The sequence below is a fragment of the Tursiops truncatus genome, chromosome 4, assembly GCF_011762595.2.
Source record: "Tursiops truncatus isolate mTurTru1 chromosome 4, mTurTru1.mat.Y, whole genome shotgun sequence".
Classification (NCBI taxonomy): Eukaryota; Metazoa; Chordata; class Mammalia; order Artiodactyla; family Delphinidae; genus Tursiops; species Tursiops truncatus.
The window spans coordinates 61,053,238-61,075,463 of record NC_047037.1 but is presented as its reverse complement, the minus strand read 5'-3'; the positions used below and the strand labels follow the sequence as shown (position 1 = coordinate 61,075,463).

The window sequence follows — 22,226 nt, the reverse complement described above, 5'->3', positions numbered from 1 at the left end:
GCCAGCTCTGGAAAGGAGGTTGCCCACCTACCCAGACCCCTTCTCCAGAGGGAGCAGGCCATAAAGCAGAGAGGCAGTGAGCTTAATTGAATTCATGTTTAATAATTACAGGCACCGTGCCCCCCCTTCCCCCTGCCCAGGCAGCAGCAGGGGTGGTGCAGGGGCTGGGGCGTATGCCCCCAGCAGCGAGGACGGCAGTCCCAAGAGTGATTTTTCAGAAAATAAAAAAGGACCAGGGGCAGGCAGTGGTGCCCCCCCCCCCAAGACACACCAAATTTCAAGACTTTATATATATCTCTGTGCCCCAGGGGGAGGAGAGGGACACCTGGCAGCATCCTGGAGGGGAGCCCCAAGCAGCCCCAAGCCATCCTGCCTCTTCAGCCACTTTATTAACTCAGACATCGCACTACAGGCACCCACTGCCACTGCCGCTGCCGCTGCTGCCACCCCCCTTGCAGTCCGGGCGGCTGGCTTGGCCATCCGAGTGTCCATGGGGCTCCAAGTCCCCGGCCCCACCCACCCTCAGTTGTGGTCAGACTCCTCCTCCTCGGCCTCACGAAGCCACTTGAAGAAAGCTGTGACAGATTTAAGGGCCACACCCTTGCCCTGCTGTTCAGCGGGGTCCTTGCTACTCTCCCAACTATAGAAGGCGTCCTCCTTCACCACGTCCTCATCGTACAGCGCATCAAAGAACATCCGAAGCAGGTCTGCAAGCAGGCAGGACAGCAGTTACAGGCATGCTGCCCACAACCACTCCATCCCCCCTCCCAGGGATCCCTCCCCTAAGCTCCACTGCTGAGACAAGGCCCTGACCCACCGTGCTGACATTTGTGTGTCTGGCCATTCCAGAGTAACTATGTCTCTGACAGGATGCTTATCTCATGATCTAAGAGACTGATGTGCAAGAGTGAGTCACTTGGCCAAAACTCAGAAACCTACATGCACACCCTCAGATCCACAACCGCTGCCTACGGACAGCCTCCCACCCCCATCCCACAGCAATGGCAGCAACAGATTATTTATCCCAAGCTTGTTCTCCAAATCCCATGCATACCCATCCCGGGGACCCTATACAATCAATTATCCACTCTGCCCTGTATTTTCAAGCCCAAGTTTCTCCCATCTAAACACAAAAGGGCTCCTTTACAACTGCTATCTCTTTACAGCCAAAAAGATCTGTCTTTTGACAAGAGATTACTTGAATTCAAAGATTTTTGTCTACACTTGCTGTTTTCTTTTCCTCCTGATTCAGGTATTACTCTGTCCTTTCCAATCCAGATCCTGCCCCCTGCTGTACCAAATACTGTTTCTGCCAGGGTGGCCTCTATGTTTTCACACTCCAGAGGCCCTAATTTTCAGATCTGCTCCTATGGAATCCGGGCGCATCTAGCATTACTGACCACTTCCCTCTCCTAAAATCACTCTGTCCTTTGTTCATAGGGTCCTATCCTCCTTTGGTCCCTACCTGTGGAACCTCTACCTCCTCAAGGCTGTATCCCTTGGGCAATCCTATACCCTCTTGTGACTTGCACATGTGTTGCCCTGTGCCAGCAGTTCAAGAGATGGGCCTCCAGCCCTCACCTCTTCCTCTCCAAATGAAATCAGATACCCAGCTGTCTACCTGACTGACATCTCTGATCACCCCGACCAGGACCATAAACTCAACATGACCAAATTCAACTTGACCCAGTGTTCCCTACCGCCCAGTGAATGGCACTCCCCACTAACACCTCACCTGCTGAAACTATCCTGGGAGTCATATATGTCTTCCAATCTCTCACCACCCGCCCCCCAGGCCAGTGTGTGTCTTGAATCTGCCCACTCCTCTCCCATCTCCATTGCCACCAGTGAGGCTGAGTCACTACCAACACACCCCTGATCTGCTGATCCAGCCACATTCACATTCACCCCACTCCAAAACACTCTTCCCACTAATGGCCAGGATGATCTAAAAACTAAAAAGAATGTTTAAAATCCTTGCTTAAAATCCCATAAAGGCCCTTTCCTATCCTTAGGTTAAAGCCCAAAACTCATCCCATGGCTTACACAGCCCTGCATGACCTGGCCACATCCACCTCTCCACCCAACTTGCCTCACATACAACTGGTTGCTGTGCTCTCCCACCCACACTGGTATTCCTTCAACAGTTTTTACCTTGCATCATGTTTTCTACCTCAGAGCTTCCCTTAACACACAGTTCCTTCTTGTCAAGTCTCCCCCTCCCACTTGTCATTTAGCTCCCATGTGTCAATTCCCACTCATTCTTTGACTAGGTAAATTCTCCCAGAGTACCCTTGCAGGATCCATTTTCCAACATTCATCTTGACTCCATGCCAACATGGGAACTATGCTTGACTTAATCACTGCTAATATCCCAATGTCCTGGCACATACCTCTTTGCTAAATGCATTAACCTCAAGCATGTTAACCTAAGCCTCAGTCTCCCAATATGGAAAAGGGGGGAACACCATCTACCCTAAACAATAATTGTGAGGATTAACTGAGGCAAAGAAAAGCAGCTCAGCCATGTACCAGGCAGAGGGAGCACAGGATACTTGGGAAACGTTACCATTTATCACCTCTGCACTCCTGGCATCTAACAGTTGGCTAGGCACAAAACAGGTAGTCAATTAACCTTCAAGGCCGAGTCTTGCACTTGTAGGTAAGGAAACAAACGAATGTTTGTTGCAGGGGAAAGGACTCAACCATCAGGATATTTTGCTCTCCAGTGACCACCCACTTCTCCTGGATTGAGACCCTTTCCACAACTGCCCCTACTATCTGGTAGTTCCTCCAGCCCACCCCATCCCTGTGGCCTGGCTCTTACTGGGGGGCTGTTCTAAGGTCACTACAAGGGCCTGGAGGGCGTAGAGCGCCTGCAGCTCCTTCTGCTCGTCACATAGGTACTTCTGTAGCAGTTTCGCTCGCGCTTTCAGCACCGCAACATCCACTCGGAGAGGAGTCTCAGCTACAGGGAGGAAGACAGGGATAAGTGGAATAATGCACCCTCAGCCTGGTTCAGAACTGGAGACAAAGACCAAAACCTCCCTCCCTCCATATCTGTTGGGCCCACCCTTGCCCCACCAACTCCCTGGCTCCTCTTACAGATAATTGCAGAATAGCAGACCGTTGTCATGAGAGCTCGAACTAATGTGTTGGATGCTACCTGCTGCTCATTCACGTTGGCCTGTGCAGAAGAAAGACAAATGGCCCATAAGTTCTGAATTATGCCTGGAAGGCTCCATTCTTGCTGCCCTCACTTGCACTACCTTCTCCTTTATCTCTCTTCCCCAATATCCAGGAGAAATATACCTCTATCCAGTCAAACACCCGCTGGTTAGTGCTGCCCTCCTTTAGCAGCTTCTCCAGCTGCTTGCTCAGCTCCTCAGAGGACAGCAACCTCTGGCCAGGGGCTTCTGACTCCTCTCCCAAGGTATACTCCACCTTCTGCAAGGAAAAAGGCCCACAGTTGGGAGGTAAGTGTGTCATGTGAGATGAGGGAAGAGGAAAGGACTGGCTGACCCCAACTCCTAGAGCTAACTTAAGTCCAGCTGCAAACCTGCGCAGTGACAAAGGCACCGACATCCTGGCCTTCAGGTAAAAATTCCTTCCAGCTGAGTCCAGCCTCTCGCCACAGCGTCCCCACCTTCTTGGGACCCTAGAAAACATAAGACCAACTTAGCAACTCTCTTTCTCTCCAAGAAGCTAACAGCTCCACAAATGTCATCCAACAAATGCCTACTGAAAGTCCACTAGGTGCCTGCTAGCAGCTCAGGATGATACAGAGGTACTGAATGGGAACAGTACGCCTACGGTCTAGTAACGGGCACAAACGTCAGTCAAATAACCACCCCAAGTCACAAGAACTCACCCACCACCATGCTATGAAACCTGGGGGATGGCCTGAGACCTCTAGGAAAATGTCAATTAGCTGTCACAGGATTCTCAAAGAATTACTGAACCACAAAATGTAAACAACCAAATCCAAATATCTCATCCTAGCCTTCCACACTCATCTACATTTTTTCCTAAAATAGCTTAGTTTTTCATTATTGCAAGTAACAAATGCTTATGGAAGCGAAAAACATCTAACAAGTATGTTTATTTGGTTCCCAAGTCCAGAAAATTTTAGAAGCAGATGTTAAGTCCCCACCCCCAACCCAACACAAATCAGAAATCTTCATGTAAACGGCAGTTTGAGTTCATTTTCTGTAAAGGGAAAGAGATTCTGAAGCCATCACTGTTTTACAATAACAGATATTCAGGATGACGCCATCAACCCTTGACAAAATTACTGTACTTCATGGATTTTAAAAACGCCCATTTTAACACCACTAAAACAGAGTTGTCTCACAGCTGGCATATTACCACATTTTAAAAATATGACCATGTCTTTTCTTTCTCAGCAGTGCATAGATAAGATGTTGTAGAATCTATGGCACCTTAGAGTCAATGAAATACATAAATAGTCCCATATGCTTTTTCTTTTAAATTATTATTTTAAATTTCTCAGAAACTATCCTGGTACATATTTCTACCTAAAACAAGTAATATGCTACTGAAAGAACAATTCCTCTCGATTCAAAGACTTACTCCTCTAAGTTCCAGACAGCTGAACTCTTTTAAAAAACTGCACTTCCCAACATCTCACCACTACTAAGTACCACACCCAACTTGCCTTTCCCATCATTTCACCCTTCTCCTTGCTAATCAAAATTAATTTTAACAAAGCGGTTTCTGTCGTGAACGTTACCAAATAGACACCCTTTTGCAACTTCACAGTACCTAAGGCACTCCATTTCAGCTATTTTATTTCACACTTTACTTCACACTGTTGTTTTCATTAAGCTGTCGTTTGTTTCTTTTCCAACTTGTTTCCTAACTGTGTTTTTACTCACTGCTGTGTTCCCAGTACCTAGTATACGGTAAATGTTCTAAAAGATGCTAGTTGAATGAATGAGTGAATCAATCAAGGGCCTAGGGCCTTAGATTCTCATTCTCCTCCAGCCTTGGCCAGAACCTACAACAGGCACTGGTCTGAGGGAGAGTGCCAGCCTCGACATTTCCTCTCCCAGGTACCCACACAGCACTACCATCCCACCAAAGGACCATGAGGCTTCAGGGTCACTGCCAGCACCCAAAACCACATGGTGGGAAGAGAAGTTCTCAACACACTACCTCTGAAAGGCTCTCTCACTCACCATGCTTTTGCATAGGAGCCCCAGGATCTCCAGCAACAGGGAAGCAGCTTTGCCCAGGGGTCTCAGAGGTTTTGTAATCTCCCTACAAGAGAAAAATCCAGTGTTGATAGCCTTCCACACCCTCTCAACACACTATCCCATCCCTCCCTAAAGCCGGGGGTCTAAGTTGCCACACCTCCCCTCCCTCTCCCCTCTTCTTCCTGTTTTTACCTCCCCTGAATTCCACCAAAGGGGACTAACCTGAACAGCTCCCCCATGGGCACCCCACCTTCATGCAGAATGGGCGTTACCAGTTCTGCTAGGTAGAGCCACACATGAGGGATGTCAATTTCCATGTCTTCAGCCAATTCCAGGATTTCATAGAGCCTGCAAAGAGAATTCAAAGTCAGCTAGGAGAGACAAGCTGCACTACCCTCCTGCTGGGGCAACAAAGGCGCGCCTAAAGGATCAACGTGGAGCACTTCAGCAACTTCCTAAACATGGGGCAATTATCTCAAACTAAGGCCGTCGTCTTCTCCTTAGATGGCTCACCCCCAACCCTGCCAAAACTTATGTTGACCAAGATGGCTAAGGAGCCTACATTCATATCTAAGGTTCCATGGGTCCTACAAAGGAGGGAAATTTGTGGGTATGTAAAAGTGGGAGGCCCACCAAGTCATACCCTTGGTAGTACTGAGCAGTGGAGAGGTGCCCGGCACAGAGCAGCTGGTGCAGCAGTCGCCCCATGTGCTCACGGGCAATGGCGCTGCGCTCCAGTGTGGACTCGATGCCGTGCCGCACAAAGATGAAGAGCAGCGAGGGCGAGGCCAGCTCCTGCACACACTGAACCGCCTCCTGCAGGGGCGCAGCGCACAGAAGAGAGACCAGTCACTGTCTGGCCCAGACCCTACACCCATGCCTGTCGGCACAGGCCCCTTCCCGCCCACCCTGCTGTCACTCAGACCACTCCCACTGCTTACCTTCATGTCATTGAGATGGAGGTATTCCTCAATGATGGCCCTGGATTTCTTCTCCAGCTCCTCTTCAGAGAGTGCAGCCTTCGGAGGACTCACAGGGGGCAGGGCGGCTTCTCGCTTCACTGAGCATAGAAAAACAGATCAGAGATTCTTCAATTCCAGTCTTCCTAGCAAGCAGGGTCTGGAGCCCTGAAGACACTGTCTGGGTACTAGCTAGTCCCAAACCAGCCCACACCCTTCCCTTCCCCACCCCCCAGCCCCTTACCAGCATCCCGCCCGCGGTCCCGATCCTCCGTGAGGCTAGCTGCCTTGCGCAGTCCCTCAGGCTGAGAGGGCCGCTCTCTACTCCGCTCCTCCACTTCCTTGCTGAAGCTCCGCTTGGTGGCAGGTGTCCGTGCGCGATCAAGCCGGTCACCACGGTCACCTCCCCGTTCACTCCGCTCTAGGCGGTCTCCCCGGTCCCCAGCTTTCTCACCTCGTTCCCGGCTCAAGCTACTCCTGGAAGAAAGACAGGCACATCGTCTCTCACCTGTACTGCCCACATGCACTCCTGTTTAACTATCCAACATGCTGAGCAACTGTCAGGCCTTGTTCTTGTCATCAGGTATATGCCCCAATCTCAGCCGGGAGCTCTGAGCATTACAGGTGTTAAGGATTCCTATGGCAGCAGTCAAAACCCAATCAGTACTCCCAGTGTGAAAACAAAGACACCGAGAAAACCCCACCTCTGTACCACACGTCTGTTATCTGTGCTTTCTGTAGGTACTGCTTGTTGAAGGGCTGAGAAGCGATTCAAAGTACTAGTAGCTGGACGAGCAGCTTCTGATGCTGGGGAGGGAGAAAACCCAGATTAAAACATATTTCTGTACATCTTACCTCCTACTCGCCAATTTAGGACACTTGATCCTAGTCCTGACGCTAGAATAGTTCAGTCCCTAGTGCCAAGTACACACTGCCTGTATTACCTAACTAACCACTCTGTAATGAAAGCCCCCGGTACAGAGAAGACGCTGCCCTCAGGAGAGCTGATTCCTAACCACCCAGCTCTTTACAGTGGCCTCCATACCTGCATCGGAGGGCTTGGCTCCTGAGCCTCCACTGCTACCCTTGCCCCAGCTCAATCGCCCTCCAGGTGCAAACAGCTGGTTGTTAGAATCAATGGAGCCAGGCTGAGGAAGGAAAGGGAGTGAGAGTCACGGGTCTGATCCAGCCAAAGCCCCCGCCAGCTCTCACCACACACAGCCGCAAGGGGCCCCTGGTTACAGGAAAACTTTCCCTGTAAAGGGCCAGACAGTAAATATTCACTACAGACCAGGCAGTTTGAACTACTCAACTCTGCCGCTATAGCACAAGAGCAGTCACAGACAATACTTAAAAGTGATGAGTGTGGTTATGTTCCAATAAAACTATGCACACTGAGGGCTTCCCTGGTGGCGCAGTGGTTGAGAGTCTGCCTGCCGATGCAGGGGACACGGGTTCGTGCCTTGGTCTGGGAAGATCCCACATGCCACGGAGCGGCTGGGCCCGTGAGTCATGGCCCCTGAGCCTGCGCGTCCGGAGCCTGTGCTCCGCAACGGGAGAGGCCACAACAGTAAGAGGCTCGCGTACCGCCAAAAAAAAAAAAAAAAAAAAAAAAAAACTATGCACACTGAAATTTAAACTTTATGTAATTCCTTAACACAAAGTATCGTTCACTTTTTGATTCTTTTCAACCACTAGACAATGTAGAAAACTCTCATTCTTAGCTTGTGGGCTGCAGAGAAGGAGGGAATGGCTGGCTTTGGTGTGCGTGTCAGGGTGCTGACCAGTGGTTCAGACCAATGTGAATGCATCCCCTAGAGCTGGAAGTCCCTCTCTAGCAATCTAACCAGCTAGTCTAAGGGGGAAAACTGAGCTGTCACCTTCCCAACCTCAGACAAGTGAGGGGATTAAGATCCAAACCTGTGCTTAAGGCCCATCTGACCCCTCTTTATCCTGCCATCACTGACATCAGCCCTTCCAACACACACACCCCTACCTTCGTGATCTTAGTGAGTCGTGAGGTGTCAATAGGGCGGCTGCCCTTGCTGATGGGCACTGTGTTCCAGCCACCATCATCCACAAGTGGAAGGCCACGGCCTGGGACAAAAAGGAAAGCATACTGGAATGATGGGTAAGTCCCAAGAACCCCGCTCCCGAGGGCTGCCCCCAGCCTCCCTTCCTCAGATCCTCAGTTCCATCATGGGGTCTCAGTGGCCCAGACACGTGGCACTAACAAGAAGTCATCAGTGGAAAGCACAACCCCTCACACTGTCCCTCCTCAGTCCCAGCCTCAAACTTACTGATGGGTGGGCCTGGAGGACCACCCCGACGCTTGTCGCCGCCCTTGGCCATTAACTGCTGCACTTTTATGTGCTCCCGATGCTCCTCCATCTCAGCTTCCTTGTGGATTTGGTCAATCGTCTTGGGACCCTGGTCCCCTCGACGCGGCACCCAATTGCTCTGTGGCGACAGGCCAGTCACAAGGTAATTACATCAGACAGGGCCAGACAAAAGTGTCAGGAACTGGGACTGTGGGGTCAGAGGCAGCAAACAGTGGGAAAGGGGACACACACCCGTCGCAGATCCAGCACGTCTTGCAGCATAAAGCGGATTCGGGATGAAGTCTTCTTTTCCTTAATGATTTTTTCCATCTGGTTGAAATACTGATCCATCCGGGGCTAACAAGAAGCAAAGGGATCAAGTTCAGGAACTTCTAAAACTTCACCTCCAACTACAGGCCATGCCCCTCCTCAGGCCTTCAGCTCCGCCACTGTAGCTCAGTGGCACACAGTGCCACTCAGACACAACAGCTGGAAAGGGTGTCTGCCAGTGGACCGCAGACCCCACGCGCTTCAGCCTGTCCTCTCCCATACCCCAGGAGCCCCTACCTTGGCCTTTTCAAAGTCCAGGTCTTTGCCAATGGTGGTGAGCAGACGGCAAAGGCATTCGAGGGACTCTTCATCATGGTTCTTAAGTAGTTTAACCACACAGTCGTGCATGATCGCCTCTGTTAACATCTTCAGCTTGAACAACTCCCCGATAAACTTGATATTCCCTAAAGAGCGCCGCCGGGCTATGTCTCGAGCCTCTTCCAGCTCTTCCTTCAGGCGTCCCCGTTCCTCTGCCTGCCGGTCATGGGACAGGGACCACATCAAAAAGACAGCCAGCCACTAAGCTAAAACTGTTCTCTCTTCCACTATCTAGATTCCTAAACCTAGCAGCAAGCACTCACGTCCTAAGGCAGAGAAACCCCCAAAACACCAATATCCCCACCCCCACTTCTGCAGCTGAGTAGCATCTGGGTGAGCAGTGGAAATGGGAATGGAGTTTCTCTCACCGTGGCAGCTTCATCCATCTCTTTTTGCTTCTTCTCAAAAACCTCATCATCATCTTTGTCTTTTTCAAACTCTTTCTGACATCGATTTAACAACAGTTTTCTGAAGTTCACAGTCACTGTTGGCTTTTCTGTAGTGGGCACTTTCAGCTGTTATGTCAAAGAGAACGCCACATTCAGACTAGTCCAGGGCAGGGAAAACCCTCCAAAAGTCTTCAACTACCTGACCCAGGAAGACCTCTGGCCCTGGCTCTGCCACCAACAGCACAGGATAGAGAACCAAGAAGCTGGACTCAGAGTCTTAGGAAGAGAAGTGGGAAGCTAAACCACAAGGTTTATAAAACAGTGGAAACTAACCGCCATGAGGCAGCGGCACATGTTGGCATAGGCCACGGAGAAGTTGGGTTCTGAAATGGCCTTCTCGAAGATGAGGTCAATGACCCCTTTGAGGCGTTCCTCGGTGTCGATGGCTAGCTGCGTCACCTGCTTCATAAGCTGCTGGAACATCTGGGGTGTCAGCTTATTCAGGATGGAGCGCACCCTGCGGAACAGGTCCTGGAGAGGAGAGGAGACAGAGAAAGCATAGAGTCCAGTGAGGTTTTCAGAAGAACAGGGGCTGCTGGGAGGGATGGACAAAGTAGTTACCAGTGATGAGAATGGACAGAGGCAAAGAGGGCAAGGCTGGCTCAGAGGGCAGACCTTGCAAAGAAGGAATGGACACCAAACCACGACTTCCAGGTACCTGGGTTTTGCTGCCATCAGTGTCCTCCTCCCCTCGGTCCTTATCAGTCACTGTCCGCTTGCTACTGGGTTTCCAGGCCTTCTCTGCTTTGTTCAGCTTTATATCTTCAGTCATTGACACCGTGGCAATGATCTTGCGTGGTTCCTTTCGGGGGCCCTGCTGAGATCGCCGGGGTCCCAGACCAGCCTGCTAAGCAAGGAGCGGGGACAAGAGAAGCCACAGAACTAGTCAGCACGACCTACTACCACTACCACACATCTCCAGGGCAGACTTCTCCCCACCCCCTCAAATGAGATACAGGAAGCCAACACCCCCAACTCCCCTTGCCAGTCCCACTCACCGGCCCTCGGGGCAGCTCCCCACCTGGCCCACCCCTCGGGGGCCCACGGCTGCTAAGGGCTGGTCGGCCAAGGTTGGCAAAGGACGGAGTGAAGTCTGGGCCACAATTTATGCCTGGAAGTCTGGCGGGATCCAGTGGCCGCAATGGTGTTTTATTGGCCTGCGAAAAGGACAGGGAAGGTATGAGAAACAGGCTAGGGCTAGCTACTGACCACTCTTTCAAGACCTCTGGCTCCTCCCCAGCCAGCCAACCTGCCCAAACTTACCCTCTCCCTTAAGCCCACCAACCTTATCCAACACCACATCACTGATATGGGGCAATCCCTCTGGCTTCTGCATACTGGCAAAGATGAACTGAAAGCCAAGCAGGAACTCACGGTCATAACGCTTTTTCTCCTCAAGGTTTAGAGGCTTCCACTGATCTGCGAGGAAAACAGGATGAACCAATCACACTGCTTTCTCCTGGGGCCCTGGTAAGCATACTCAACCCTTCTCAACCTTTCCTTCTGCATACCTGACTTATATTCATACTTCTGTTCCCCCGGCTGGATGTTCTCAGCATTTTGAATCTTGTCTTCCTTTGAGTCCCAGGTCTCGTCTGCTTCCTCAGGTCGCGGGGGCACACTGCTGCCCTCAGGCTCTGGGCTGGGATTGTTGCCTACAGGAGGCTGATTTTCTACCTCTGGTACTCCTGGGTTCACCTGTAACCATTGGACATTCCGTTTTGGTTGCAATGTGACCGCTGTTCCATACCCAAACTTTGCCCTTCTCCCTCCGCTTTCTGATCCCTTACCTCCTTGAAGGCATCTAGAAGGTCTCCTACAGCCTCCTTCTTATTGAGCTCCTTAATTTTCCGTCTCCTCTTTGGCACAGATACTGCCACTATTTGGGGGGGAGGAGTGAGAATAACTTAAGGAGTACCCCCAACCCCTCAGAAAAATAAAAAGCAGCCACTGTACAATATTCCCTTTTCTCATCACACCCTCTCTTGACTTAGAATTCCTTAATCCAACCCTTAGGTTAGATGGAATCTAACCCTTCCATTACAGGGCTTCTATGACCCAGACACAATGGCACAAGAAGTCATCAATGAAGAAAAAGAACCACACCCAGCGTGCCCCACCTCTACCATCCAGCCACACCTTACCTTGGGTGGCTGATGCCACCTCCAAATTCTGGGACAGGTGGGCTGGGACAGGGGTGCTCTCTAGGGGGAGCGGTTCCTCTCCTCCCTTCTCACCCTCAGCTTCTCCTTCCTCTTCCTCTTCTTCCTCTTCCTCCATGTCCTCCTCCTGAGCAGGGGAAGCAGCTGGAGGAGCCACAGCTGGAGTGGCAGAAAGGATGGTGGGGGGAGCCACCGATGCTGTAGCCTCCTTGGCCTGCTCCTCTGGTTCACTGACGGGGCTTAAGTCCACAGCTGGTGGCGAGGGGGCTCCGTTGAGCAGCTCCTCAGGTTGGGCAGTTGGAGCAATGGGCATGGGGGATTCAAAGGGACAAGCCGGGGGAGGGAGAGGGGCAAGCTCCGGGCTCGACTCCAACTCTGGTTCCAAATTCTCAGATAGGACTGTGCCATTAGGCTCAGGAAGAATTTCCACCTTGTGAGATGCCAGGGGGGTGGGAACCTGGAGAGGACTGGAAGAGAACTCAGATTCTGGAACTGGTTTGCTAAGTGTCACTTCTACTTCCAGTATGGGTTCAGCGAGGGGAGTGGGTTCTGGAGAGAGGCAATATGGCTCCCCAGTTTCAGGGGGCATGGGGGTTGATTCTTCTACAGATGTTTGTATCATCCCCGTTGTCATAGTGTCCCCAGGAATAGGGAGGACTGTGAGATTAGGCTCAGACCCCGGTTCCAAGACTGGGGGTGGTGATGGGGTCGGAGAAGGTGATGAAGGCTGGGATTCTGAAGGGCTGTGCTCTGGGCCAGGCAGCCCTGGCCGCTCCCCAATGATTGCTCCCTGCGACCGGTCATCTGCACCATAGTAAGAACGAGTAATTAGAGGCAAGTCCTTCACTGCTACTGCTCTTCCTCCTCCCAGCCAAGCATTCCCAACCTAACAGCCCCCTACACACACACCAGTCTTCTCCCACCTAGGTCTTTTCCATTCTCACTCAAAATCCAATCTACCCTAAAATCTGACTACCTGACACCTAGTTCTTCTCTGAAAGGAAAACAGGATGAACCAATCACACTGCTTTCTCTGGCACCCAATTCAAGTCACTCCACTTCCTTGGTTTTTTAAATGTTCACACTCCTTTTCCCCATAAAGGCTCTGCCCCACCTGCTCACTTACCTGGCCGGACAACAACAGCAACCTGGGGTGTCTCCCCATTAGCCTGAGGCTCCAGACCACCTCCCGTCTGCAGGACACAAAGGGTTACCAAGTTTGCCCTGAAGAGTCCCACAACCCTTCTTTACTAGAGCCATTTCTACTTTAGCCGCCTAGAAATCCAGGAAAGCAGGGAAATAAATCCCTTAGTTGAAGAAAAAGATCCAGGGACCTAGGAGTCCAGGGCAGAACAGCCATCCCAGCCAAGGCATCACTCAAAGAACAGTACCTGGGGAGGGGTGGGTGTGGAGGCAGTGCGGGCCCCAGACATGATCTCCTCCGTGATATCCTTCCCTCCTTGGTTTGGGTCTCGAATTCGGATCTGGGGGAAAAAAAAGCTACAGGATGAGTGGGAAGCAGGAGGAACCCACCTCTCCACCCTGCCCCACTCCTAGGACTCCCCACCCCTCACTGAGAAGCAGGCAGGTGGGTGCCAGAAACTCCATGAGTTCTACTGTCAACCCATCCAGCTGCTCTTATAGTCTCCTCTTGGCCGCTACCCCTAAGACACCCTTGACCTCACAGCAGCCACGTACATCACAATGCCCCTCCCTCCCTCATCCCTGCCCAGCCAGAAGTCCCCAAGAAGTGGCTGCATGCCCTGGGGCCCAGGACCCCCATCTAGCACCCATCCGGCTCACTTGTGGCTAGTCTGCTTGATCTCTGGGGGCAGAGACCAGATCCAGTGGGTGGAGCGAGGGTGACTCAGCGGCTTCCCCAGCCCTGGCACCCTATTCTGGGCACCACGCCCAGGGCTTGAGGACCGAGCAGAGGCGGAGGCCTCAAGAGCTTCCAGGACTGGGGGGGTGGGGCCACAGAAAGCAAACCATTTCCAAGGCAAGCCACCAGAAACCCAAAACCAAACTTAGATGTTACGGACCCAGGACCCAGGTCTCTAAGGAATTTCCCCACCAGACACTCCAATCTTCCAGTAAGCTTCTTCTACACGGAAATCTTAGCACGTTACAAAGAACCTAAGCAGTTCACAGGTCCCCATTCTCTGCCTACTCTCAGCTGAAGATCTCCCTCAATTTCCTGCTCCCTGACCCACAATGTGCCTGACCTTGATTCTCCCTTTCCCAGATATCCTAGAGCCCCCCGCTGCTACTCACCGTCTTCCGCTCCCTCTTGGGAGCAATCTGGGGTGGCTGGTTCATCAAAACCGGCGGGGGAGCCACACCAGTGGGAAATTGCTGCACACCCTGGGCTGGGTAGTAGGCGCCAGCTTGGGGGGCGGGAGGGACACGGAAAGGAAGAACAGTGGCAGGGTCAGAGCCCAACCACATACAAATGCCTGCTTGAACACCTCCCACCCCCTAGAGAACCTCTCATCACCCACAGCTGGCCCCTCGCCCTGCCCCACCCTCCTCCCCAAGGGAATGAGGTGTCTATCAAAGCTGGGGAACCAGTCTGAACTGCGTTTACAAGAATTCCTAACACTGACACACACACCCCTTGTAGGCAGGCACTTCTTCCCCACCACACACCAGCTACCAGGACTACGTCTGCTCCTCTTCTACCCCGTAAGGTAACACGTATGCACCCCACCCCCAGCAAAACACACACACATACTCTGAGAGAGCAGCAACTACTTAACCTGAAACAGAATCAGGTCTTTGGCTGGGAATGATAAAAACAGATTTGCCAACCCTGTTCCATTCAACCTGAGTCCAATTCCAGTCTCCAGCCCTTTGCTAAGGGGCAAGGAAACAAAAAGTAACATTATGAACCAGGCCCAGGATGAGAAAAATTCCTTAAAGCAATGGTCTCCAAAATGGGATACATTCTTTAATATCATCCATAACCTCCACTTGTTTGTTTCTGACAAGCAACATTAAGTGCTATTTGTCTAAATTATGCATACGTATAACAAACAAAAACATACATTAAAAGTACATACTCAAAATTTTTCCTGATGGTCAAAAAATTTTGGAAACCACTGCCATAAAGAACAGACTAATCCTTTCCTAGAATATAAATGAAAAACAGCTACAGAAACCTCTCAGATCCATGTTACATGGGCTCCCCCCAACCATGGAACGAGTGTCACAGGGAATATTTACTAATAGGCCTTCAAACTAGTGCTTGAACTGTATTCCTTGACATGGGGAGGACTCCAACTCTCAGCAACAGTATAAAATCCTCTCCGCACCACCCCCCAACACCAGTTACATATTAAGCAACAATCCCTGCTACCCCTGTCATTTTTAGACCAAGAAACAAGCCTGGGAAGGGTCTTAGCAATTAATAGGTGAGTTTAGATGCTCCCTGGGACTCACTCACACCTGACTCCCTCCCCTGCTTACCGTAGGTCCCAAACTCTGTAGGGCTTGCACCCGGATAGAAGCTTGGGGCTCCCGGCTGCACAGGATACTGCTGTGTCGGGACAACATATGTGGAACGCCCCTGGTGGAGGGGAAGGGGGAGAAGGAGGGGAGAGGAGTTGACGGAGCTACGAATACCGTATCAGACTACAAAGAGAATATAAGGCAAGACAGGACAAGCCAACTCTAGGCAATGACCAGAAGAAAGTCCCACCTCTGGAGAAGAGATGGGACTGGGGGGTCAGGGTAAGGAAAGTGGGAGTTGGGGTACAAGGTTGTGTGGCCTCCAGCCCCCAAGCCTCCAGCCTCACCTGTCCAGGGATGTAGTAGGCCCCCTGGGAGGCTGGGTAGGAGATCTGGGAAGGGATCATCATTACTTGGGATCCAGCAGGGTAGACATGGGCAGCTGGGCCAGGGCGGGCGGGGGCTGCACTCTGCACTCGGGAGGCTGCACTGCTCGGGGGCTGGGCCCGGCTAGGGTAGAAGTGCTGTCAGGAGGGAGGAAGGCAGTTGGCACTGGGAAGGGAAGGAAGTGGACAGCAAAATGGCCATTCTACTATGCCTCTAGTCTGGACAGAAGTGCCAGGGGCTTTGGAGCATGGGGACCAACACTTCCAAGATTCACCTGACCAACTGATGTTTAAGTGGCCTCTTGTACTCACAATGTGCCCTCCAAACTCAGATACACACTTTGCACTCTGCATATTTACTCCCTCCTTGCCATGCATACTCATGTCACCTCCTCCAGTCTATCCTTCAGCAGAGGCTTCCTAACACCCAGATGCATCATGCCTAAGTAAAGCCTTTTTCAGCAACATACTCCCCAGCATGCACTGCTCCACCCTAAGGTACTGAGGAGCTAACCGCTAACATGCAAGTCTCCCAGTTCCCAGATACGCGCTATGCAAGATTTAGCCCCTAACATGCATTGGTCAGCCTCAGAATGAGGACCTGGACAGCAAACAAGTCCCCACCCTGAGGAACCCCAGTCCCTGTCTCTAGCCCCTGACTAGGGTGGAGGGTAATGGTGAGACCAGGAGAGAGTCCAGGATTAGCAAAGGGGTATTACCTGCAGAGACCTGAATCCTCCCTGAGAGCACATGGGGACAGGAAAGAAGAGAATTACCCCCAAGGTGAGGGGAAAAGATGAAGGAAAATATGAAGGACGCAGGACAAGAATCCTCTCCCACTTAATGAGGAAGAATTTAGGGAATAGAGAAAGGCAAGAACCAGCTGGAGTGTTTATTTTCCCACAGTCCAAAGAGAAAGAAGGGATGGGGAATGGAGCAATGGCAACCTCCCAGTAAAAGGAGGAAATAGGAAAGCAGGGCCCAAAGAGTTGGCAGCAGGGCCCAACACTGCCCCCAATTCTTAAGGCACCAGGACCCCTAGTAATGCCATCCCCACCGACTACATACTAACCGAGGGGCCAGCCACCGTAAGTAATCAACAGTGCAAAGTGCAGAGCCCCATGAAAGAACACATAGCAACTGTCAGGAAACTGGGGCAGGTACAGGGCCTCCGTAGTTTCCATCCTAGGCCCAAACTGGCCTAAGCTTTACGTGGCTCCCACCCATGCCCCCTACTCCCCTCCCCACAGCCCCTCACCTGGCGGGGCTGAGAAGGCGTGTTCATTTGTGTCGCTTGAGGCGTACTGAACACCACCGGTGCTGTCTGCCCCGGGGGAAACGCTGGCTGAAGGGGGGAGACCAGATTTCAGCAAGAGGGGAAACCCAGGTGGGGCAGAAACTCAAGCTGGTGAAGGGGGCAGATCTGTGGCAAGAGCCTCAACAGTCCACATATACCCTCCCCATGACAGCCCCTGGGAACAGCCCAGGGGCCGTGTCTCAATTTGGCAGCAGGAAGCTGCACTTTGCCCTGACACAGAAAGGGGTGGGAAAATCTAGAGGCTGGAACCTGTTCCTGACCCGGCTGCCTGGTCTCCCCAACCTGCACCCCAGTCACTGCTAATTCCTCCCTAATTACCTGTGGGAGTCCAGGGGATGGGGCAGGTGGGGGGCCTGTGGGCTGTGGAGCTTTGTTCATTTCATTTGGTGCCACATCAGGGTCCCCCCAGCACCTGTTGGGAAAGAGAGGAGCTCAGAAAGGGGAAGGGACCCAAGCTGAAGGCAAATGGAGTGGGGGAAGGGCTGAAGCAAGGGCTGGGGCCCGCAGCGAGCCCCGGAGGCGCCAAGCGGGTGAAGGAGCATTAAAGACCCAGCTTACGTCCCCACCAACACCCTGTCAAACCCACACCGCCTCCAACCACCCCCCTGGCCTGCTGAAACAGCCCCTCACTCACCCCCTCGGTTAAGAATAAATCCACGGTGCGGCCTACAGGTTCTGGGCATCCGAGGGCCTGGGGTTGGGAGGTGAGGGGTATCAACCTGGCTCCGCGGGGCCCAAGACCAACCAGACCGGAAATTCCAGGTCTCGCTGGCACCAGGCTCCCGGATCACAAACGGAGCTAGCAGCTTCGGCCGTGGTGTCCCCACCCCCCACCCGGGGACACCGGGTTCGGGGCCTGGCCCGGGGGCACACGAGGCACGCCTGCCGCGGGTGACCGCGGGGGCACCCGCGCGGGGCCAGAGACGAGGCCTGCCGCTGCCCAGGAGTGGAGGCCAGGAAGGGCGGCAGTCGGGCCGTAAAAGGCCAGGCGGGCGGCGGCCGAAGAGGAGCCGGTTTGAAGCAAGTGAGGGTCGGCCCGGAGGGCGGGCGGGGCCGGGGGCTCCTCCCTGCCCGCCGCCGCCGCCTCCTTCCCCTGCGCCCTCCCTGCGCAGCGCCGGCCAGTGCCAAAGAACAACGTGTCACTTCCCGGCGGCCAGGCCGCAAAGGGGGGAGGGGGCGGCGGGCCGGGAGCCGCGGTGCCTGCGCCCGCGGGGCCTCCTCGGGTCGGACCGAGGTGGCACTTAGCGGCCGGGGAACCCGGCGCCCTCCCAGCCCACGGGGACCGCATATTCCGGCCCCGCGATCCCCCACCCCCACCCAGCAGCCAGGCCGGGCCAGGCCGGGCACACGTGGGCCGGGGATCAGGCCCTGGCGGGCCGGGGCCCGGGCTTGGGCCACGGGGCCAGGGCGCCGGGGCGGCGGCGCAGGGTAGCCGGTCCGGGCCCGGATGGCGGCGGATGCGGGGGGAGGGGGTGGGGGGGCCGGGTCGGGCCCGGACATGGCGGCTTTACCTTCAGTCTCCTTCAGTCCGCGCGGCCGAGCCCCACGCAGCCGCACAGACGTAGTCCACAACCATTTCCGGCTCCCCGCACGGATCCCGCTCGGCGGCCACCGCTTCTCCGCAGGCGCAGCCGGCGCCCCCACGTGACCGGCGCAGAGGGCGGGGCTGCGCCCGGCGCCGTGGAGCACATGGGATTTGCCCCGCCTCGTCATGTGACAGGCACTGCCCGCCCCGTGTCCCCTCCCGAACTTTGGAACTCCCCAGACCGAATCCCCTCTGCGTCTCTGTTCCGCGGTTCTTTAGTTCATTCATACTTTGAGCAAGTATTTATTGACTGCATACTGTGTGCTAGGCGAAGTGCTGGCTGAGGGCTGAGAACACTGAAATTAAAGACTCAGTCCTGCGGAAGTAAATCTTGGACAAATACGGAAAGAAATACGAATTAGGCAGCTTTGAAATAATGTAAATTTGATCATTGAAAGACCTATTAAACTGAATGTTACACTAAAAGGATTGAAACATTCTAAGTAGGGAATTAGTAGATTTGTCTTTTATAGAGATCGGCCACTCCCAGGGAGGGACTAAAACCAATCACGGAAAGTTCAAATAGTGATGGAAGAAGTAATCCAAGACCTCTCCCTGCCCAATAGCCAAGATTTTGAACCGCCTGAAGGGACACACTAGAGCCACATCTAGTTACTCAGAGTCAGCCTGGATTTTAATCCAAACTCTGCCACTTACTCCCCTGGCGATGCACCTACTATCTACCTACTTAATACCTGTTGTAAAATGGGGATATTTGAAACGAGGCAGTCTGGCTCAGTTCTGGGCTTTTACCCATCGTGCTTTCACGCTATTGGATTGTGAGGATTAAAGGAATTAATTTTTGTGAAAGTGCTTAAAACTGTGCCTAGGTATCTAGCTCTGTTTTCTCTCTCCTCCTCCCCACCCCCCTCTCTGTATACAAACACATATAATCTCAAAAGAAAACATTTTCTTTGCACTAATGATGAACTGGTCACTCAATATATGACCTTTGTGATCTCACTTAATCCTCACAATTTCCTACAAAATGGGTTGTATTATTATTCCCATTGTATCTGAGTAACTGAAACTCCAAAGAAAGGAGAGCAAAATAGACACACAGAGGAGGAACCATAAGGAGAATGAAAATGCAGATCTAGAGTGTTCTCTGTTACACTCTTCACTTGACTTCTGTGACTTTATCATGTATGGCTGGCTCCGTTTTCTACTCTTCTCATTTCTCTTTCTCCCTAAGCAAACTAATAAATAAAAATCAGTTACTGCCTGCATGCCAATTCGTTCCTAGCTCAGAAATCACTCTCGAATTCCAGTCAGAACAAGGTACTACCTAAAAGACATCTTCACCTAGTCACCTCACAGGCATCTTAAATTGTGTATGCCCAGGTAGAAATGCATCATCTCTCCCCACTGGATAGAGTCCTCCTGTTGCTCCCAAACATGTTTTGCTCATGTATTCTTTTTTATGAATAAGTGCCTAAACAGAAAATTTGGGATTCATCCTACATTCCTTCCCATACACGTCTCATCAGACATCAGGTCCTATTGGTGTCTGAATCAAAATCAAGTCCTGTTGATTTTGTCTTTAAAAGCACTTCTGCCCTTCCCCCCTCCCCATTTCTACTGCCATAATTCAGTTCATTTCCATTGCCTGGTCTCCAAGCCTCCATGGTGAGCTTTCTCACCCAGATAGCTAGCTGACCATGTCACTTTCCTGCTCTCATTCATTGGTCCCCATAGAGAGACACTGTCAATTTCTTAGCACAACAAAGCTCTTCTAAACCTCATCAGCCTGTGTCTCTTATCTCCTACCACAGTTTCCCATAGCTCTATACACAGCCAAACCAAACTATCCACGGTTTCTGAAAACAAATAGCTTGTCTGCCTCTTGCTTTTCCTACTCCTTTAGCCATATCCTGCCTTCTTTTCCTCTGGATAAACTCATCTTTCTCCAAGAATCAGTTTCCTCAAAAATCTCCCCTCACTTACCCGGGCACTTAGGCCCTATTTCAGTGATCCTAGAATAACTTGTTCACACTCCAGTACAACATAATTATTTTCTTTTTCATCATATAAGCTTTGTGAGGATTTGCTTTTCTATATTTGCATATCCACAAACTAAAATAATGTCCAATGCAGAATAAGTAAGTCTCCATTGATATTTATTGCTGAATGACATTAAATGTGAAAGGTTAAGAGCCACTGTGAAAATTTCTTACTCTAAAGTACAATCACTGACTTGGATAGAGAATTATCCTTTTATTTATGTTTTCCAGCTTACAATCACTTTCTAATTTTGTTTCATGTTTTAAAACTTTATTTAGGTATGTTATAAACTGCACATGTTTAAAATGTACAGGGAATTCCCTGGCAGTCCAGTGGTTAGGACTCTGTGCTCTCACTGCTGAGGGCCTGGGTTCAATCCCTGGGTGGGGAACTAAGATCCCACAAGCCACGCAGCCAAAAAAAAAAGAAAAAGTACAAGTTGATGAGTTTTGACAGATATGTTGAATATCATCACCACCACTACCACAATCAAGATACTGACCAATTCCATCACTCTCAAAAGTTTTCTTCCTTTGGAATCATCTTTGTCTTCACTCTAATCCACAGATAACCACTGATCTGCTGTCACTAGAATTGTATATAAATGAACTGATAGAGTATGTACTCTTCTTTTTTTATTCTTGTACTTTTTTAAAATCTGGATTCTTTCATGCAAAATAATAAATTTGACATTCATTCATGTTGTTATTTGTCACTTTTTTTTTTGCTGCCCTGTGCGGCTTGTGGGATTTTAGTTCCCCCGACCAGGGATTGAACCTGCGCCTTCGGCAGTGAGAGTGCAGAGTCCTAACCACTGGACCGCCAGGGAATTTCCCTTGTGTCACTTTTTATTGTTGAGGAATGTTCCACTGGATGGAAATCACCTTCTAATTTCTTAACATCACCACCATTAGAAATCAGGTAAGACAATTACTATATCCCCAATGTAGAGATAATAGAGGCTTATCACACTGATTTGCTTAAGACAGTTCCCATTAAAGGGGCTTTACAGGTCTGCTGACTCCCAAGTCCAGCATTTCCACCTTTTATACAGGTTTTACACAGGCTGCTAAGTGAGACTAGAGAGAAGACTATGGAGATACTCCATCCAAAGCTGCTGCTTCTCCAGCCTAGCCAAGAGCTTGGACTACTACAGGGTCCACAAGTCTCCAAGGCTACAGAGACTGATTAACAGTGAGAAGGGCATGGGCCTTGGAGTCAGATGGACTTAGATTCCAATCCTGGCTCTACTACTTACTATGTGATCCTGAACAAGTTACTGAACCTCTCTGAACTTTACATTCCTCACCAAAACACAGGGATAATACCTACCTCTCGAAGTTCTTGTGAGGTATGTAGAGCAATTATTCTTTCAACATTTATTGATGACCTATCAGGTGCTTGTCACTATTTGGAGCTTAAATCCACAGTGTTTTCCCAGTAAGTGTTGGATAAATGCTAGCAATTATCTGACAGGGCCACGTGTTCTCCTCCACTGCATCCACAGGGGTCTAGGCCCCCACCGGCAGTATAGCTATACTCATACCAGTCCCACCAGGAAGGAGCACTACAGATCAAGAGTGATTACATTCCAGGAAGGAGGCCATTTCTTTCCCATTGCTCTACTAAGAGGAAGGTCAGGATCAAGCTTTCTTGCACCGTTCCCGCAAGGACAGCCTAGAGGTAGATGTTAACATGATCATATCTCTCAAATAGCAGCCTCCC

General features: G+C 51.4%; 1 protein-coding gene and 2 non-coding genes across 10 annotated transcripts; all 3 read right to left on the bottom strand.

The window, feature by feature from the left end:
- Positions 1-82: 82 nt before the first annotated feature.
- On the bottom strand, positions 83-18,568 carry EIF4G1 (eukaryotic translation initiation factor 4 gamma 1). 8 transcript variants are annotated; one of them, XR_004526335.2, is made up of 34 exons: positions 18,424-18,568; positions 17,547-17,603; positions 17,231-17,324; positions 16,853-16,939; positions 15,556-15,732; positions 15,227-15,326; positions 14,033-14,145; positions 13,150-13,242; positions 12,885-12,951; positions 11,741-12,562; positions 11,387-11,475; positions 11,108-11,294; positions 10,882-11,015; positions 10,595-10,753; positions 10,255-10,443; positions 9,870-10,067; positions 9,516-9,662; positions 9,067-9,303; positions 8,752-8,856; positions 8,479-8,638; positions 8,175-8,275; positions 7,224-7,326; positions 6,883-6,985; positions 6,423-6,655; positions 6,161-6,279; positions 5,863-6,035; positions 5,442-5,567; positions 5,202-5,283; positions 3,560-3,658; positions 3,313-3,447; positions 3,106-3,187; positions 2,828-2,968; positions 2,570-2,655; positions 570-707 (listed from the first exon to the last, which is right to left on the bottom strand). XR_004526335.2 is itself a non-coding variant. In XM_033855560.2 (33 exons), the coding sequence occupies exons 3-33, from the start codon at positions 17,288-17,290 to the stop codon at positions 523-525; spliced, it is 4,806 nt and encodes a 1,601-aa protein (XP_033711451.1). In that variant the 5' UTR covers positions 17,291-17,324; positions 17,547-17,603; positions 18,424-18,567; the 3' UTR covers positions 83-522. The 8 variants fall into 8 exon arrangements, 7 of the variants coding, with proteins under 7 accessions (XP_033711451.1, XP_033711452.1, XP_033711454.1 ...); XM_033855560.2 differs by lacking the exon at positions 2,570-2,655 and having other exon boundaries at positions 83-707; positions 18,424-18,567; XM_033855561.2 differs by lacking the exon at positions 2,570-2,655 and having other exon boundaries at positions 83-707; positions 10,255-10,440; positions 18,424-18,567.
- On the bottom strand, positions 8,355-8,430 carry LOC117312267 (small nucleolar RNA SNORD66). The gene has a single exon (XR_004526524.1). It is a non-coding gene; the product is annotated as a small nucleolar RNA SNORD66 (small nucleolar RNA).
- LOC117312268 (small nucleolar RNA SNORD66) lies at positions 11,631-11,688 on the bottom strand. Its single transcript, XR_004526525.1, has one exon. It is a non-coding gene; the product is annotated as a small nucleolar RNA SNORD66 (small nucleolar RNA).
- Positions 18,569-22,226: the final 3,658 nt, after the last annotated feature.

Excerpts from the sequence above, each read along its gene's own strand:
- EIF4G1 (XM_033855560.2), bottom strand. The coding sequence starts at position 17,290 with ATGAACAAAGCTCCACAGCCCACAGGCCCCCCACCTGCCCCATCCCCT. Across the intron at positions 6,036-6,160 it reads TCCATCTCAATGACATGAAG|GAGGCGGTTCAGTGTGTGCA; the intron begins GTAAGCAGTGGG and ends GCGCCCCTGCAG. Across the intron at positions 2,969-3,105 it reads CTGCTATTCTGCAATTATCT|CTGAGACTCCTCTCCGAGTG; the intron begins GTAAGAGGAGCC and ends TCCTCCCTGTAG.